Source organism: Anopheles nili, chromosome 3 (assembly GCF_943737925.1).
Source record: "Anopheles nili chromosome 3, idAnoNiliSN_F5_01, whole genome shotgun sequence".
Taxonomy (NCBI): domain Eukaryota; kingdom Metazoa; phylum Arthropoda; class Insecta; order Diptera; family Culicidae; genus Anopheles; species Anopheles nili.
Window position 1 is genome coordinate 10,487,161 of NC_071292.1, and position 17,816 is coordinate 10,504,976.

Genomic DNA, 17,816 nt, shown 5'->3' on the forward strand with positions numbered 1-17,816 from the left:
CTGATGCGTGCCTTTGCCAAACACGCGCCAGTGAGCCGCGGGTCCGGGCGAGAGCTTATACATAATGCAATGCCTGCAACGCACCACCGGGAAAGGGCAGATAGGGCTTTTCGGTGGTCACCAGAGCCAGGCGAGTGGTCGGTGAATGGATGACGCAACACGGCAGGGTGGCACCAGTTAACAAGCATTTCATCACCCGCAACGACGAGTCACGAACCGCGGCACGGCAATGCAATCTGCAGCCATTTTGCGAGCCACCCTCGTGAGGACCGCAGGGACGAAATGCGGCGTGGAACGGGGGAGGGGTCGGCTGAAGCGCATTAGCAAAATATGCATATCGCGCAATATCAGTAAAAGCATTTACAATATTTTAATGGAATATGCTTAGACGGATGGGGCTTCGAAGCGAGAGCATGGGCTTTTGAGAATGGATACGGACATTAGGCAGGTTGGCCCGTCCCGGGGGGTGAAAATGCGTTTTCCGTGGTTTCAGGGCAGCCATTTTTCTCCACCCACGAAGCGCAAGGACGCTAACCATACGCACGTCCTCCGGCGTGGTGTGAGAGCTTTCTGTCGACGTCATCCACCGAGCGAGGTGGTGTACATCATAAATTATGCTCGTCTCCGTCCACGGGGATGCAACAATGTCCGTAAGTCCCGAAGCACCCAGCGTAAACACGTGCACGCGCGTCTCGCAGGCTCCTTTGGTCATCATGACAATCGTTTCTTTGCTCACGCTCGTAAATCACAGCAACCGTTGAGTGGGGAGCGTCTTCTCGTTTGGCACGAAATAAAACAAACCCCGTGCAGGGTGAGGCCGATGGTCGGTTCCATTTGTACCTTTTGTTTTTGTTTTAATGCATCTTCCCAACTTCGCAACTTGGAAACCGGTTGCCGTCGTTTTCTATCACTAGTTCACATTATCCGAACGAAACGCGTAAAAAAAAAGTGTGTGGCATATCAAAAGTTTAAAGTACGAAACATGTACAAAGAAATATTAATCACAATCCATTCCGCTTAAGGATTCCGCTGGTGCCTCCATCCGCCAGTAAGCCAGTGGCGGTTTGTCCGTGCTTAAGTCATGTGTGAGTTTGTTTGTTTGTTTCTGTGTGTGAGTGCCCGTGTGGGTGGTTTTGTTTAATAGTGCCTACACGTGTTTGACCAGCCTCTAGCCCATCTTTAGCTTGCGCTTGAGCGTCCAGAAGCCGACCACCTTGATTGCGACGAAATGCACGACCAGCGTGACCACGTTGAACAGATAGTTGCCGGGCACGATGCCGAGCTCCCGCAGTATCGTGTTGGCTTTCCTGTCCGGGAATAGAGCGAAAGACGAGAAGGGACGGGAATTAAACCGTGATTGCCATGATTTAGCGTGGCCTCGTGGCGAAGGAACCACCGTGCCACCCTACGCCCACACTTACACGTAGTGGCAGTACATCTCGTCCTGCGGGCACACCAGATCGCCCCGGCTGTCGTCGTAGGCGGTAAGGACGAGCGCCTCGAAGCTGTACCGGTGCGACGAGAGGTAGCTAACGCCCCGCATCGCGTCCGACATGTGGCTGAACATGATGAGAAAACCGCAGAACACAAACATGAAGCAGGTCATGATGGCACCGATGAACGTTCCGTTCTGTGGCGAGGTTGTCCAGCGGTTCCAGGAGCAACGATCCGGGGGACGATTTGCGGGCAGCACCGAGCAAAGACGAGAGAGAGAGAGACACAAACACACCGGAACCGTTAAGACAATCCATCCCCTTTGGGCGCTTGGGCCGGTGAACGTAAATCCCACGCCCTGTCTAATGAGACCAACCGACTGGGAGGTCGACTTGACTTACGATCTCGTTCAGGAACGTGCCCAGGAACAGGCCGAACCCGTCGGCGACGATGGTGTTGAGCACGAGCACGGCCGTAAACATCAGGTACCGCTCCAGCTCGCACGGTTGGTACGTCATCGCGTAGACAATCGAGGCGTAAACAATCGAAAAGAAGATCTGTCAAACCGACGGCGAGTTGACAGTGGAAATTGTAGAGTGAATGTTAGTATACGGTGCACACTAATAAGCATCTGTCAACGACACGCGGAATTGCGCGCAAATGGAGCCGCCCAGTACCGCTCAGCAGCAGCCAGCGTCCGGGTTCCGGAAAACGGAACCTCATCCATTCCAACGCCCACACCGCTTTGGCCGCTTGAGAAGTTTAATCAACGCTCGCTTAGCTCACCTGCACCGGTAATGACGTCAGCATGGAGGCCACGAAGTACGTCCGTATTTTGTACCACCGGTTGAAGGATTCCTTCTTCAAGACGTTCATCTCGTACGGGTCTGCAATGGCCACGCGAATTGGATCGAAAATCAATTAATCGTCACCACGTGGACCGAAGACCGGAACGAGTATACGTACACTTCAGCACGCCCGGCATGAGCGTCGTATACCAGAGGTACAATATGTGCACCATAAACGACGCCACGTTCGAGATCGATTTCGTCGCGTTAATGCCCGAATCGCCGAACAGCAATCCAATCACGACGGCACACACGATGTGAACAAACAGCTTCAGGTGCGTCACAGTCTGCCCAATCCGTGGGGTGTTCGCGTGCGAAAAGAGAATATGTACGCCATTTTTAGTGCGCGCCCACACACCCACTCCATTTCTAGCGCGTCCAGCGTCACCTTACCCAATCGCGATACAGCTGAATGTTGGAGCGCTTCATCAGGATCAACAGTTTGGCGAATTCGGACGGTCGACGCCGGTGTTGGTGCTCCATCGTCTTCACTGGTAGCCGCTCGACCGTAACGGCCAGTGGTTCCGCTTGTTCCTTCCGGTAGATGGCGTCGTTGTGATTGCTGTCATAGGCCGGCAGGCATGCAAGCTCACCCGGGCCACCTCCAAGCCTGTCAACAACCGGTAGCAGTGGTCCAAGCCGCCAGCTCGCGTCCGTTGCGGCCTTCGCGAGGGCTTGCGTGAAGTTCCCGTGCTCCTTGTTGGTGACCTCGAGCACTGCAGCGGACAGGACGAAATGGCGTACCGGTTAGAGTGACGGTTGCCCGACGGTTGGAGTGCGTGAACTTACAGTAATCGGCCGCGTTGTGATACGCCGGACAGTGCAACCCAACCGAGCGCAGGTATGGTACGGTGTTGAGAGCTGAACCTTGGTACACGCAGTGGCCCTCAGCCAGCACGTACACGTGGTCAAACATCTCGTACACCGTCGCTGAGGGTTGGTGGATCGTGCAGACGATGGTGCGTCCTTCGCGCGCCAATCCCTGCAGCAGTTTGATGGTGTACAGTGAGGACGAACTATCCAGGCCCCTGGAGGGTGGTCGATCAAAGAGCGTCCCAGTCGTCCGGAAGCGGATAGGGTAACAGCAGGGCGTTGATTTCATCACCGACATCATCGTCAACCGTCGTCGTCCGTGGGCGACCGGAACCGAGTGTGGCACAATTGTTGCAACGTCCGATCCACCCCCGGGGATGACAGCCGTGGCAGGATGTTTCCGTTCCGGCGTCGAGGATGAAGTTTAAATGAGCAAAGGAGTGACGGGATGTTGGAAGGAACGGGAGAGAGAGAGAGAGCGAGAGAAAAAAAAACACAGAGCGACACTTTGAAACGTGACACCGAGCAGATGATGATGTCGATTGCTGGTGAGCTCATTAAACTAATGTAATTGTGCCCCGTCCTACTTTATGGGTGCAAAACTTGTGAGAGAATCACGCCGAGTGGGTTTTCCCTTCGGGGCAGGACACTGGACTGTGCTTAGTTTTGCTGCGATGCTTTTTGCTCTGTTTTACGGACGCTGTTATTCCTGCCGCTTGCCCGGAGATATTCTTCGCTAACTAATGGCCATTGAAATAAAGGGTATGATGGCTCAAATGAGCATTTAGGAAAGTTTACCAAATGGAGGATAAATATAAGTAATTTACCAGCTTTGACGGTTGTCACCGTATGTACGGCAAGCGTTTCTGATGCTACACGGTTGCATACCCTCCAGGCGCTCGTTTTACGAGTTCATAAATTCACGCTCAACGTCCAGCAAGCTTTTGCTGGCGATTGTCCCGGAATGCGCATTTCTCGCGACGTTTTCACACAAAAGTTGCTCTTCTAAACCCTCTTTTCTGCTATCTGTTCGATTTCCAACCAATCGTTAGCTACTTCTTCGCCCACGGAATGCAGATAAATCTCTCCGCATAACCTGTCCGGCCGGTTCGGTTCGGTTCTATTTTTGGCTCTTTCTCTACCAAGCGAAAAACCACAAACTCCAATTCCGAACGACCCCGTTAAATCCCGGATCGCACACAAAATGCACCCAACATGCGGCCTGAGGTTCCCTGGCCCACACCCGACCACTTACGTCGTGGGCTCGTCCAGAAATAGGATCGGCGGATTATCGATAAGCTCGAGCGCGATTGATAGACGTTTCCGTTGGCCACCGGACAGGCTGCCACAGCGCGTCTTCTTGCAGTAGCTCAGCTGCAGCGTGTCGAGAATTTTGTCAACCTGCGGAAGAGAACCACCAAAGGCAAGCACAAGCGAAAGTTGCATAAGAATGCATCGGCTAGAATTTCCAACCGCTTGCCGTCCATCCATCAATCGATAAGGCAAACCGACGTCAGGATCGCAGCACCCGAGGGGTGGAAAAAGCTTACCAGCCGGAGCTTTTCGCTGCGGTTAAGACTGTCGGACGAAACCTTCAGATCGCAAGCCATCAGCATTATCTCGTGCACGGTGAACAGTGGCTGGAGATAGTCTTCCTGCAGAATGTAACTGCACAACTTCCGGTTGGTGTTGCCGCTGGCTCCGAATGCGAGTGTTCCCTTAACGCCGCGAGTCCTGCGGAAGGTAGCGAAGTGGTGTTAAAGTGGATCAAACGCGGTAGCGGATCAGGAGTGTTACGAAATCCGAAGCTACCCCGAGGCTACCGATTGATCTCACTGATCCCGCTCAACTCACGTGTAACCGGTAAGGATGTTGAGCAGCGACGATTTACCCGCTCCGGACGGGCCCATGATGGCGGTTAGCTCACCAGACTGGAACCGGCCCGATACTCCGTTTAGGACGTTTTTCTTCTCTGAAATCGTAGATGGCAACGGATTTAATATGGTGGAACAAATTACTCGAAATAAAAGCATTCAGCATCTCGCCCCCAAAAAACGTAAAATAGGTCCACAGTGAATATAGCTTAAACTCTCGCATGTGTGCTCGCAACCATGCCACATTTCCGCGAGCTTCGAATTATGGAAATGTATGCAAAAATCGCCATCACCGGCCTGCAACTGGAAGAGCTAACAACGAAATGCAGATTTTTGCAGGTGTTTCCACTCTTGCTGCAGCTTCAGATCCCGGGTCTTTCGAACACCGATATTCCACACCGTGTCAGTAGGTCGAACGCAGCGTGTGTGCTGAAGCCGATGGGGTGGAAAAGTCATTCGAAGCATTTTCGGTCATTCCGGTCATTTGTGCGGAATTTCATTTAAATACCATCACGCTCGCGCGATAACGCGCCCCCGAGTGGACCACTGAACCGAGCGAGGTCAATTAACATGTGCTGCTTCCCTGAGGTTGGCTCGTTTGTTTTTTTTTTTCCTCTCTTGTTTCGTGTGTGTGGTGATTTAATTTTGGTTTTCCAAACGCCTCGAAAAGTGTGAAGGAGCCGCTTTGGCTTCCCGATTAACACTTGGCCGGGGTGCTTCAAATTAGCAAGACTCTCGCTGTTCTTCACCCGCCATTCTTCATCGCACGTTGTCGTGCGTCGTCGTCACCATTCCTGCAAGTGTGCGGGAACATGCGGCCACTTAATGAGTCCCGACCAGAGGCAGCACGCTCTGTGGAACAGCTCTTAAAGCACCACAAATGACACTTGACCGACACTTTGCCTGCTTCATCGCACGGCGCTAGGAACTGGTGAACCGACCATGTGGCCGATCGGAGCCGAGAACCCTTCCAAAGCGGGTGAAAGGAAGTTCCCAGGGTACTGTACACACAACAGTTACCCTTACTCGAGTTAATAGACACCCGCTTAGCCGGTGGTGAGTCGCTCGGTTTGCAAGGATTCGCGCTTCACGCAATGAGAGATTGAGCGTTACGTGCATCCTGCAACCAGAGGATCCTGAGGATATCCTAACGGGTGGGCGGGATGGGAAAAGTTGAAAATTGCTGAACACATTCACTAACTAGCCCCTTCGGAAAACACACACTCACACCGTGCCACCTTTTTTGACGGATCTTCCGAGAGCAAGTGGTTCGGATTCTTCAGCAGGATAATGGCCAACTCTGGACGGACTGTTGGACCGAAACACACACACACATGATGCCGGTGTTTGCGCTCAAACCACTCGATACGCTGGCAAACGGCGTCGAGTGAGCCCAACCACTTAGCCAGCCGGTGAAGGTGCCGAGGCGTTCGGAAAACCCTTGCCAACCAAACCGATGGCAAGCGATCGAACACGTCCCACTGGTCCGATGAGTTCCGTTGGCAGGATGAGGGTAGTATCATCGGCATCAGCATTATTGGCACCACCGGAGAGCTTTACGGAACTCGCCCTACCCCACCGAGCTATGCAACGGGTGGAGCGATTTTTGCTGATGCAACGCTAGACTTTTTCTGCTGATGCATCAATCCATGCTCGGTGGGCGAGCTCACCGGGGGGCGCATTCGCTCATAAATTGTGTGCACCCACCCCATGTTTAGAGTATATCGGATTTAATTGAATTACTGGCCAATATTGCCACGAGAGCTGCACGTCGCTCATCAATCAATACGGTGCCCACCCAGCAGAGCCGGTGGCCGGCGGAGAATCAACACAATCGCGCAAACCGACCGTGGAGTGACCGGCCGACCGGTAAATGTGGCATTCATTGGCTTTTCAAATAGACCACTCGATGGGCCGCAGGTGAATGAAGGGAAACAGAATCCGTACGGCGGGTCGGTGAGGACCTTTTGACCGCCCGGGATCGCTTGAGCTCATCTCGGCGTGGCGCCAGCGATTCATATTCCATTTCCCATCAACCTTTCTGTCCCATCAACCGTAGTCCGTTTCCGCGTTGCCGAGCGTGGGTTGAAAAGGCCAATGGGCCGCGAGCGCGAGCGTTGGTGAGGATTATTCAAACACACTCAATCTAGTTGGCCACGTGGATGTAATGTGAACTGCCCCTTTTCTACGCAGGATCGCGTGCACCCGGCTGCAAAACTAGATAATCAATGTAATCGTTCATCACGCGGCGTCGCGTACGGATCGCTTTGACATTTGTGCGAGCTGAAGGTGTGCGCGAACAGCAGGAAGTCGCGACATTAAACGTTACGGCGCCATTTTACGAGCCTACGGTATTCTTGAGTGCCACGCTGGTGATGGAAAATTCCCCCCACGGTGGTGGAGGATTGATGTTCGCGCACCTTTAAGGCATTTAATAGGGCACGGACTGACACTGCTTGAGTTGGAGGGGTTTGTTTTCTCACAATAGGTTCAAACGCACATCCTATTATTACTTTTCCGCTACAACGCACGCTCATAACGACATGCAAATGCACAAAAAAACCCATCTGAAATGGACACGCAAGATCGCAATTACATCTAGAAGCGATGATCGATTGACGCACGAACAAAACAACCGAATCTGCATCCCATGGCAAACACCCACACACGCGCATGGTGCACGCCAGAAAATGCATCATCCCCCATCCGATGAGATTATCGTGCTAATTGGTTCTATCGCCCGGGCAACATATTAATGAACCAGCAGTGGCAAGCGGTGCTAATGAGCACCATACCGTTCGCTGGGTTGGGAGCATACTTTTTTTTTCTTGCACACTTGTTTACTCACGTGAATCATAACTTCACGCGCCCAGGTCGGGAATTTTCCGCGGATTGTTTGCACAGCTCCCACAATTACGACCCGCGAATGGAGCGCAAGCTCTCGACAGGCGTGATTCGCTGTCCATCTCGCGTAAGTGGTCTCTGTTCATTACGAGCGCTGCGAAAAGAAGCGAATCGCGGTGCTTGAGACGCAACGGAGAGCACAACGCGCCTGGAACGGCCAAGTGGCTCAATCGATCGGAGTGGAATTGCAACTGCCAATGCTACAAGTGGCCACATGTCCCCACGCAAAGCCGGGTCGGTCGTGTTTGCACTTTGCTAATAAAATCGTGCCGGTGGTGGAAATAATTAAATCACTGGGAGTATTCCTTTACCGAGCCGGATTTACTGTCCTTCGTTAGCGAGCAGAAACAGGTCGGTGTGAATGGAAATGACTTTTTTTCGCTCTCTCGTTCTCGCTTTTGGAATATTCATAATGTATCTAATTTTAGCCACCAATCTCCTTTTTTTTAAGGCGAATCAGCACGCCTACGGGATCGCACCCCTGCTGTAAGTGCGAATGATGGATTCAGGGAACGATAAAAAACACCATTTGCTGTTGGCTGGAAAATCCCCTCGAAAGGAATGTCGGAGCAAATCTCGACGGGGTTAAATGTATAAATAGAAGGGTCGCGTTGGAAGATGGTGCTTGGAAAATGAACGAAAGCATCCCACAATAAGCATCGCGATTGTGATGGATTGCATGGAAGTATAAAAAAATAAATAAAAGCATCCCTCGATTGCGCGAAGATAAAACTGAATTCCAGACAGAAAACGACACCCCCGAGTGAAACGCCAGTTAGCGTCGGTGTTTGAACAACAAGTTCGTGCCATCGTATCTCCGTGATGGCGATGCTGTGATCTGATTTTAGCATCAATTCCCTTTGGAAAAGCTGAACGTGCGGTGGAACTTTACAGATGTCACACACTAAAAAAAAATCAAACCAACTCCCGGATAAGGTTACTTTCACGCATGCATCACGTGCACGGGCAAGATGATACAGCAAATGGCGAGATGTCGAAGGTGTGGGACCCCACTCGGGCACGCAATTACGGGCGACCGAAGGGCGTTTTTATCGACCCTGGACCATCTATCGACGCTAGTCTAATTAACCGCAGTGCAGCTTCGCATGTCACTTCCGGGCACCGGTTTGCTAATTAATGCACCATTTTTTTTTTGTGTTTGTGGCTGCTAACGATCGCATCAGCGGGGATTTATTTGCCCAACGTTGCCCCTCGTTGCCATGGTAACGATGCTCTTGCAATGGCAAGAACTTTTGCCATGGAATAGAAGTAGCATGGTGTGGGATGTAAAGGCGCAACATTTGAAGGAGCTTTTGCGCATATTTTTGCATAAAAGAAAAGCTCAACCTCCATGCAATTGACGAGGCCGATTGGTTTTAATCTGAAATGCGGAACAGCTTCAGATCGACTCACTTACGTCGAGAATTCATTGTAAATCATAACATTTTATTAAACCTGTGCCTATCTAGGGGTACGCAGTAGAAAAGCTCGTTTCAGTTTGCTTGGATCGACGCCACCACAAAATCACAGCACCACGAAGACCGAGAAGCGTGAGAAGCGAAAAGAAAATCGACGACCACCTGTTACTGTTCCGCCTGGCCCTTGTTGAAGGACTTCTTCGTCACATCAACCACCTTCTTGACGGTTTCGACAAACACACCGGCCAGCTGTTCGAACCACGTGCCCACCTGTCCAGGCATATCTCCAAGCGGCTCTCGTCGAACACGTCGCAAATCCTCAACCGATCGTTCCCGACGTTCGTGAGACTCAGAGGACTCGCTCGACGCGCTATAGTCACTGTCCTCAGCCGAAGTGTCTCGCTTCCGACGCAATCCATCACTCGGTGGGGTTGTGTTCTGGCCACCACCTCCACGGCAGGATGCATTCTGAGGACGTTTAGGAGAGCGCTTTGGACGTTTCGGTTCGGGTTGTGTCTCACGCTTACGACGCTGAGCCGTAGCTGCCGTTGTGGAAGAGTCCTCCTCACCAGGTGGTGGACCTCCACGACATCCACCAGGTGGTGGACCACGACCTCGAGGTGGTCCTCCACGTGGTGGACCCTTCGGAGGACCTCCAGTGGAGTCGTCTCCATCATCCGATCCTTCCGACTGAGGTGATCGCTTGTTGCGAGCCGCAACATCCTTAACCAATGTGCGAGTTTGCCCGCGAACAGATTCCAGAGCCTCGTGGGTCTTTACCGAGCCACCCTGGAGCACTTCGCTGTCTAGCTTAGCCGAGCTTTTCACGAAATTGGTCAACTGCAGCATGTTGGCTGATCGACGACGACGACGACGTTCTGCTGGAGCCTCCGCAGGTACCGTTGCCGTTGGTGCCACTGGAGGGATTTCTCCGAAGTTGTTCACATTCGAAACCGAGCTGACGCGCACCACGTTGACGTTCGTGCCAAAGGGCGTTTGGGGAAGCAGACTAACTGCGTGGGCCGCCCCAAGGACATCTACCGCCCGTCGGCGTCGTTCCAGATCGTCCTCGTTTTCGGAAGCGCCTTCGCTAGCGGCATCTCCAAAACCACCCTTAACGGCTGTTTCTCCGCCAAATTTGAACCCGAACACGTCTTAATCGCAGAGAAGGAAACAACATTAGAAGAAAACCCACCCAAAAAACGACAGAACAACGCACACTAACCGACTGAACGTTTGCCTTCCGATTTCATGCTCACACCGTGATCCAGCGCTTCCTTAACCTTGGCGGCTCCCTGCAGCACTACGGCCTTACCCATCTCTATCAGATCTCGCCGTGGCCGTACGGATAGTCCATTTGCTTGCTAGAATGATGGAGCAAGTCAGTCAATCCATCTGCCGATCGTTTCTTGGACCATGTTACTCACTTGACTCATCAACAGCGCGATGCTGGCCAAAAGCGCCAACAACGCGACACCCGTGTACTTCATGATCTCGACCGTACTATGTCGTGGTTTGGTCAAAGCTCGCGTTTTTGAACACCCAAATCACCACTTGCAGCTACTGCTCGAACTGCACCGACACCGGTGGAACGAATGCAATGCACCATACCGTGAATATTTGCTATTTATACGCCAACCCTTGCTGCTGTCGCGGGCAGCACAGGTTGTCCCAATATCCGACTATTAAATCTGGACGCCTCGGGCCGCGGGTGTTATCGGTTGAGGGCTTCCGGTGTTCCGGTGCCATTCGAGGTTCACATCTCGTGCGACACATCAGCGCCGTGCCCGGTATGATTGCTCGCGCGATTTGAAAACGGCACTCTAGCACGGCAACCACGGGAAGCCAGGGTGGGTTTTCATTGAATGGGCTCAAATTGGGCAGGGCGTCAGTTTAATTATGGCACTGAATGGAGACGATACCCTGCACGGGTAACGGGTGCTTTTGGGTTCTAATCGATCGACGGGTGTGGCCACATGGGCTCAGATTTCAGCTGTTTGAGGCTGGGCTTTTTGCGATGGGTAAAAATAAAACACCAGGCAAAATAGAACTGACCCCCTCGGAAGGAAGGCGTTTAATCGCGGAACCGGAAAATGAGATAAAAACGTGACCAAAGCCGAGGCGCGTAAAACTATTTCCTTAACGCTAAGCGAAGCGACACGTGTGGGGGATTATTTAAATTTTTTTATTGTTGAAGTGAAGCTCGAAAAGTAAACTTTCGAGTAAACTGTGTGAATAGGAAGCAACTCATTTATTGCGGCAGTATTTAGCTTTCAAATTCAAACTCTTCAACGGCACTGTCGCCCTCTATTCAGCATGATGAAGTGTTTTCCATCTCCCGAAAGAAAAAAGAAAGAAAGTTCAAAAATACACACCCAACCCATCGGTGAATGTTGGAAAGACAGCCCTTGCGAAAACACCCGCCAAGTTATGCCGGAAGCTTCACTAATCATCCCCAAACTGCTTCAACCTCCCCTCAGCAAGGTCGTAAATTATTATTCGTCACGTTTTACGGGACTTTGGTGGTTGTTGGCGCAAAAAATATGTCAAGGTAAACGACGTTCCGGCTTATGCGGCACGCTCGGACATTCTTGTCACGCGGGGCCATGCTTTGCCAATGCCAACTAACGGACCGTTTTTATCTGCTTGCTGAGGAAAACGAACAGATGAGCCGACAAACGGTGATCGACAGCTGCGATAAATTACGTCTTTTATGTGACAATTGGCATTTCATTTCACCGGTACCGGATGCTGCGAGAGAGAGAGAGAGAGAGTGTACATGTTCCGTGCAATCGTTTATAAGACTTGAGCTCGTTGGAAAATCGCTAAGCTGCGGCCATTTCCAAGACGTCTAGCCCAACGTGCTACACCGTACATTGCGCTCCCGGAAAGAAGCTTAGCAAACACTCGGCGAAAAATAGTCCGTAATCGAATAATTAATGCCTGTTCAAATCGCCGATGAATCGCCGGCAAGCAAATGAAGTCCCCCATCCAACCGTCAGCCAAGTACCGGCTTCTGATGATGCCGTTCGTCGATCAGACAAGAGCACTTGTCGCTTAATTGGATATAGTGCTTGGTCCCGGCCAGGAACAATGGTGTCACCTTCCTCCAGGCAAAGACCAGCAGCTGCCACATCCTTCGCATCACATCGAGCAGGGAACGCCACGAACGCGAAACGGAAGCACACCGAACAGCATAGCTGAAATTCCAATCGCGGAGTTCTCTCTTACAAGCAAACAAATCAGACAAACAAAAATATACGCTCCCCACCGAAAACGAAAAGCGTGCACACGCCAGCGGGTACCAGAAGTGTCGCGCATCGTGGCCACCAGTGGTTGACTTCGGTAAATGCCAGCGAATGATTGGCAAATATTGGAACGGTCCTACTCGAACCAAAGCTGCGCTCAGTTCGTCCTGAGCGTTGTGTATCGCGGCTGCTTAGAGATTCCCCTTTTTGGGGGTCTTCGACGTCCCAAAGACGGTAACGGGTCAATTTGCCTCCTCGTGTTGGGCCACGGCTGCTCCTTACTTGGGTTGAGCTTTAAGCTTCCCGTTCGAAAGCAACCCCAGAAAAGGGGAATCCCAATCCAATCGCTAGCTCGTGGGTGGAATCTTCCCGAATTCATACGTGAGATGGCCCAGGAAGCGTACACCGACATGGAGAAGAATATTTCGCAAAAGCGAAAACAAAGCGAAGGCACATATTTTTAAAAGCAAATGTTTACCCAACCATTCCACGCTTCGTACCGGTTGCCGGTTGTGGAATGTGGGCTTCCGTCGCGTCGGTTCGGGCAAAATGACTCCGCAAACAGAAGCAAAACAAAAAAAGCGCCTCATCTTTGCGTCACTGCGTGTGTCATCGCGCTGGCTGATTTCGGTAGCCCAAAACAGGCTGTTGTTCTTCAGGTGTCGGTTCGTGTTTTTTGTCGTTTTATTTACAGGAACCCAAACAGCTCGCACGTTCTATTTGCGTACGTCGCAAGTCCTCCCCACGCCTGGCAGAGACACGTCAAGTCAAACATCTCCGGAGGAGCCCATTCGATTCCGCACCTGATCGATAACGAAAACCTCCTCTTTCCATGCAACAGCTTTAGCAACAGCTCGCCATTCCACACGCCTTTCGATCGATCGGTTCCGAAGTTCAAATTGGGCAGAGATCTCGCCATCTGTCAGGCGCCTGTCATCTTAATGTGTTTGCTAGGCTGGCTGGCATTTTTTTTTCTCTTTCCTCTCCTTAATCTTATGTGCTAGTTTTTTTCCTATTTTCCACTCCAAATGGCGATAGGTTGGCCTTGCTCTGGCGCTCCACTAAATGGGTCTCGCAAACTCAAGCCCAACCTTACAGGGCGCTAGGCGAAGGTTCGATCTAAAAACCTAAATTACTTCACGCCACATGCCAGCGGGTTACCTTAACGGTTCGCGCAAAATCCGTTGACAATTACGGCTCCGAAAGCCGTGGCGCGCTTCCCAACGGCCCCAGTGCCACGTGCCACAGGGCTACCTTGACCCTAAGGTCAGATCAGTTGGCGATCGTGGTGTGACCGTGGAAACCGCCAACTGCCTCGCGGCTCACTCGGTCAAGTTTAAGCGAATTAACCGCGCCAGCTCGAACGGCGCTTCAACAGCAAAAGCGAGAGAGCATCAAGAGGGCCTACGCGTTCCACGTCGCACGCTGCGCAGCACCAGAATTGCAGCAATTCCGGCGACGAACATGTGCAATCGGTGAACGCAAACAACGCGGGCGAGATTGATTCGACTTTCGCGCTGCGCCCGACTGCATCGGCTTTTCTGGGCCGCGAAACCGCGTACCAGTGCATCCTTAACCTGCTTGCAACACACACCGGTGTTGGCGTAGGGTTGGTGAGCGGTGTGCAAGCTTTCGAATTAAATGCGGCCTAGAATTGATTTCGCTTTGCTGCTGGACGGGGTTTAATTAGAAGAAACAAGGGAACAAGAGAGAGAGAGAGAGAGAGAAAAAACAAACACCCAACAGCCGCTTACAAACCGGTGGGGTAAGAATGCAATACCGGCAGGTGGATCAAACTTATTATTCAGTTATACGCGAGGTGAGCATTGACGAGCGGCCGTAGAATGTTAGAACATCGTTTATGTATGTGACGTTTATCGCGAAGGATTTCTTGTAATACGCTTTAGATAAGCTTTGTAGAGAGATAGCGACAAATAAATAGAATGATTTAAAGGCGATAAATATGGCCATCTCTCATTTTTATCTTAATTATTTTAATTACTTGTTTCCTGTAATAAAACCGTCAAATCGACTGACTGTAAGTACAATGAAAGTACATTCAAAATCCAACCCCATTACCTTCAAATGAACCGCTTGAAAGTGGATTTGTGGGTCGCAAAATTGGCAACGATCTTTTCTACCGTTGCGCCACGCTAGAAAACAATCACGTTTTCCTCGCAACAATGTAAAGGGAACGGAAAACCACAAAAAAAACAGAAACGATCCACGATTGTCACAACCAACCCCAGCTCCCAACACCGGTAGGACGAAATCCATGCCGCTTCGATCACGCCGCCAGCGCAAGAATCCGTTAACCACGTGCGCAACCAAACCGATTCGATCCGATTCGGTGGCAGGAGCCAGTCATTAGCCTCCACGAAAGTCGCCAACCTGCCAGAGCCACACGTCGGCGAGGTCGCCATCGTAAGCCCGCCGGATCCGGTGGACCGTGAATCAACGACGGCCTGCGACGGGCCTTGACTTTGAAATCCCGCGCGAGGGCCACAACGCGCGAGGCTTCGATCTTGAGGCTCGCAGATCAGCTCGGCAGTCCATAACGGCGATGGGGTCGCTGTATGCTTATGCTCACGAAACCGGGTTGGCAAGCGACAGCAAGAAAAAAGAGAGAGAAAAAGATCGTAAAAGAGAGAGCTTTTTCGCCTTTGTTTTGCGCCTTTCAAGTGCGTTTCAAGTTCAAGTTTCCACGCCGACGTTGGCCGAAAGAGCAGCATTGGCGAGAGAAGGACGTTCCCCTGGGATTGGATCCCTTCAAAAAAGGGACGCGAATCCGTCCTTAAGGGGACCGGTCGCTTTCGGTGCTTTTGTTTTTTAATTATTATTTTTCCGTCACGTTTTCTTTTTTTGTTGTTGTTGTTGGAAAACCTCCCAACCAACGGTCTGGAACGGACGTGACACCCGAAGCAACAGCACTTGGGCCCATAATCGTCTTCGTTATCGTTCATCCGTCAGCTTCAAGGACGCCACTTGGAGCGGCTTGTGATTTGCTTGGCTGCCCTACAGGCGCTTTTAATTGCCACGGCACGGAGGGCTCGCTTTTCGCTTCGATCGGAAAGCTGCGTCGTCCGGCGGAAATGGGCCGAAGGTTCGCGGTTGCGAAATGGCAGATTATTTACCGAACGAATTTTTTAGCAAATCAAAAACAAACTTGGCACTCAAATATTTCTGGGGACGCCGATCCATCACTCGGCCTCTCGTCGTGCGTCGAATCGGACGGCTTTGGGGAGTGATTTATAATGACTTGCTAATTTATCGCTGTTCCGGATGCTATCTTTGGGAATGGAGTGGGGAATATTCACATTCGCACGCCAGCTGGAGGACGGACCATGGTATTTTTACACATTTGATCCAACGAAAACGGCTGGCCGTTGAATCTGGACGCGTTCATTCTAAGCTCAAGATGCTCGTTAATCATCCTGGACGTCGTAAGCGCGATCGTGTACTGCTGTACTTCACATCCGCCCAAATGTGTAGCTCGAAACCGGTTCCCCAGCGAACCACCAAGACGATGATCCCCAAATTCTTTCGAACAACATTTGTGAACATACGGCATGTAAGTTTCGATGGCTTCAAGAAGTACTCGGTTGGAAAGATAGGTTACTTACCTTGAGGCTCTCTCCATAGCTCCTTGGCAACTCTACTCCCCACACTCGGTGCTGATCGTCACCTTTCGCGATCAACACAAAGTGACCTCATTTCCTTCCCGAGCCATGTGCGAACGGATCCATCCTTCTCGCAGGCAAAAAAAGCAAACCTCCAACAGCTTGAAAAAAGTTAGTTCGTCCAAAACACTAACGCTGTAACCCTGAGAGATGCCGGCACCACTATAGCCCGCATCTGATAAGCGAGAGTGTTGGACACCTTCCAACTTTGTTTTTTTTTCGGCCACCTCATTCCGGTACTTCCAAACGCTTTTTTTTTTCAACCGAACGCATGCGCCCCGAAACGATCGCGTTGACCTCGAACACCTTTAGAACCACTTAAGCTAATTAATCGCACCCAACCTCAGCACCGAATGGTTCGTCAGTACGATGGTGTGTCGAGTTCAAAGAACGTTAAGACGCAAAATTTAACGCCCGAGGCCTACAGCCGGGGACTTCCCAAACCGTTTGAAAAACAATTCCCACAAATCTCTGAACGAAAGAGGCCTTAATTAAGGGGTAGCAGTGACTTACCTCGTTTGCCGACGGACACCGTGTAGGTGATGTTGTCAAAGGTGACATCCATTGTGGTGGTGTTGATGCGTTGATGTCACAGGAACGCGAGAAAAGCTCTAAAAAAGCTCCACAAAATTTCACACACAGTGCAATTTCCCGCTCGTGTTCTCGCACTCGCTATCACTAGTAGTGTTCTTATCACTGAGCTATATCACTAGAAGGTATCGGCACACACTTCGATTCGAGTCTCAGCGGTGGACGGAATGTTCATTCTGTACGAATACTGGTTTGCTGCGAATACGGTAAAAACTGTCGTCAAGAACTCACGGAATCGAGGGCTAGAGATCGAGTGGAGCTTTCATTGTATCGTGCGTGAAATGCACACCAGGTAGGTTGATCAATTTTCCTTTCCATCCACACTTTCCCTATCCCAACATGCTTAGCCACACAAACCGAGCCAAGTCCTACCCAACGAGAACACTTGCAATCTCTATCGGGGCGAGCCGGTGGAACTGGTTCTACTAAATCAGGCTACGGCACGGCGACAATCAGCAATAGTCTATGATCAGGTCCGATACAGGGCGTTTACGTAAACGGCCACCGTCATCCCTGCCGAACGGGTGGTGGGTTGCATAGGGGGGGGGAGGGGGAAACGCATGGCCAGGAATAGATCAAACTGTTCATTACCAATCGCGGGTTAGTTTAGTCACCAGTTGGCAAATTTCCGCAAACCGCACGCGAACCAGTTACTCTGGGAACGTCTAATCGCCTTTCATTACCTTCAGCCCTGGTCCGGAGATGTTAAAATTAAATGTAAAATAAATCGCATTCTCTCGGACGATTCCAGCAACGGAACACCAACACCTGCCGCTCGGTGGATTAAATTATATTCCGTATTCGAAAAATGAACCTTCAACCAAGACCCCCGAGCTCCGAAAACCTGGCCGCCTTCAGCCGGACACAAACGCGGAAATCATTTTCATAGCAGAATCACTCTAAAGCCCACCAACGGTTTCGTCGTGTATCATTTCAACTAGCAACCGCTATCACGCTAACCAACCTGTTCACAATGGCAGCTCAGACCTTCCGCGCCATCATCAAG

The 17,816-nt window shown here is 51.2% G+C and overlaps 2 protein-coding genes across 2 annotated transcripts; both read right to left on the reverse strand.

Moving 5' to 3' along the window:
* Positions 1 to 857: 857 nt before the first annotated feature.
* Positions 858 to 16,784, reverse strand: LOC128726233 (ATP-binding cassette sub-family G member 1). Its single transcript, XM_053820030.1, has 11 exons — positions 16,733 to 16,784; positions 4,950 to 5,067; positions 4,646 to 4,829; positions 4,351 to 4,496; positions 3,072 to 3,310; positions 2,676 to 2,998; positions 2,401 to 2,569; positions 2,221 to 2,321; positions 1,836 to 1,991; positions 1,422 to 1,630; positions 858 to 1,307 (listed from the first exon to the last, which is right to left on the reverse strand). Exons 1-11 carry the CDS (start codon positions 16,782 to 16,784, stop codon positions 1,169 to 1,171), a joined length of 1,836 nt encoding a protein of 611 aa, XP_053676005.1. The 3' UTR covers positions 858 to 1,168.
* On the reverse strand, positions 9,299 to 10,821 carry LOC128726237 (uncharacterized). Its single transcript, XM_053820033.1, has 3 exons — positions 10,719 to 10,821; positions 10,517 to 10,655; positions 9,299 to 10,445 (listed from the first exon to the last, which is right to left on the reverse strand). The coding sequence occupies exons 1-3, from the start codon at positions 10,779 to 10,781 to the stop codon at positions 9,457 to 9,459; spliced, it is 1,191 nt and encodes a 396-aa protein (XP_053676008.1). The 5' UTR covers positions 10,782 to 10,821; the 3' UTR covers positions 9,299 to 9,456.
* Positions 16,785 to 17,816: the final 1,032 nt, after the last annotated feature.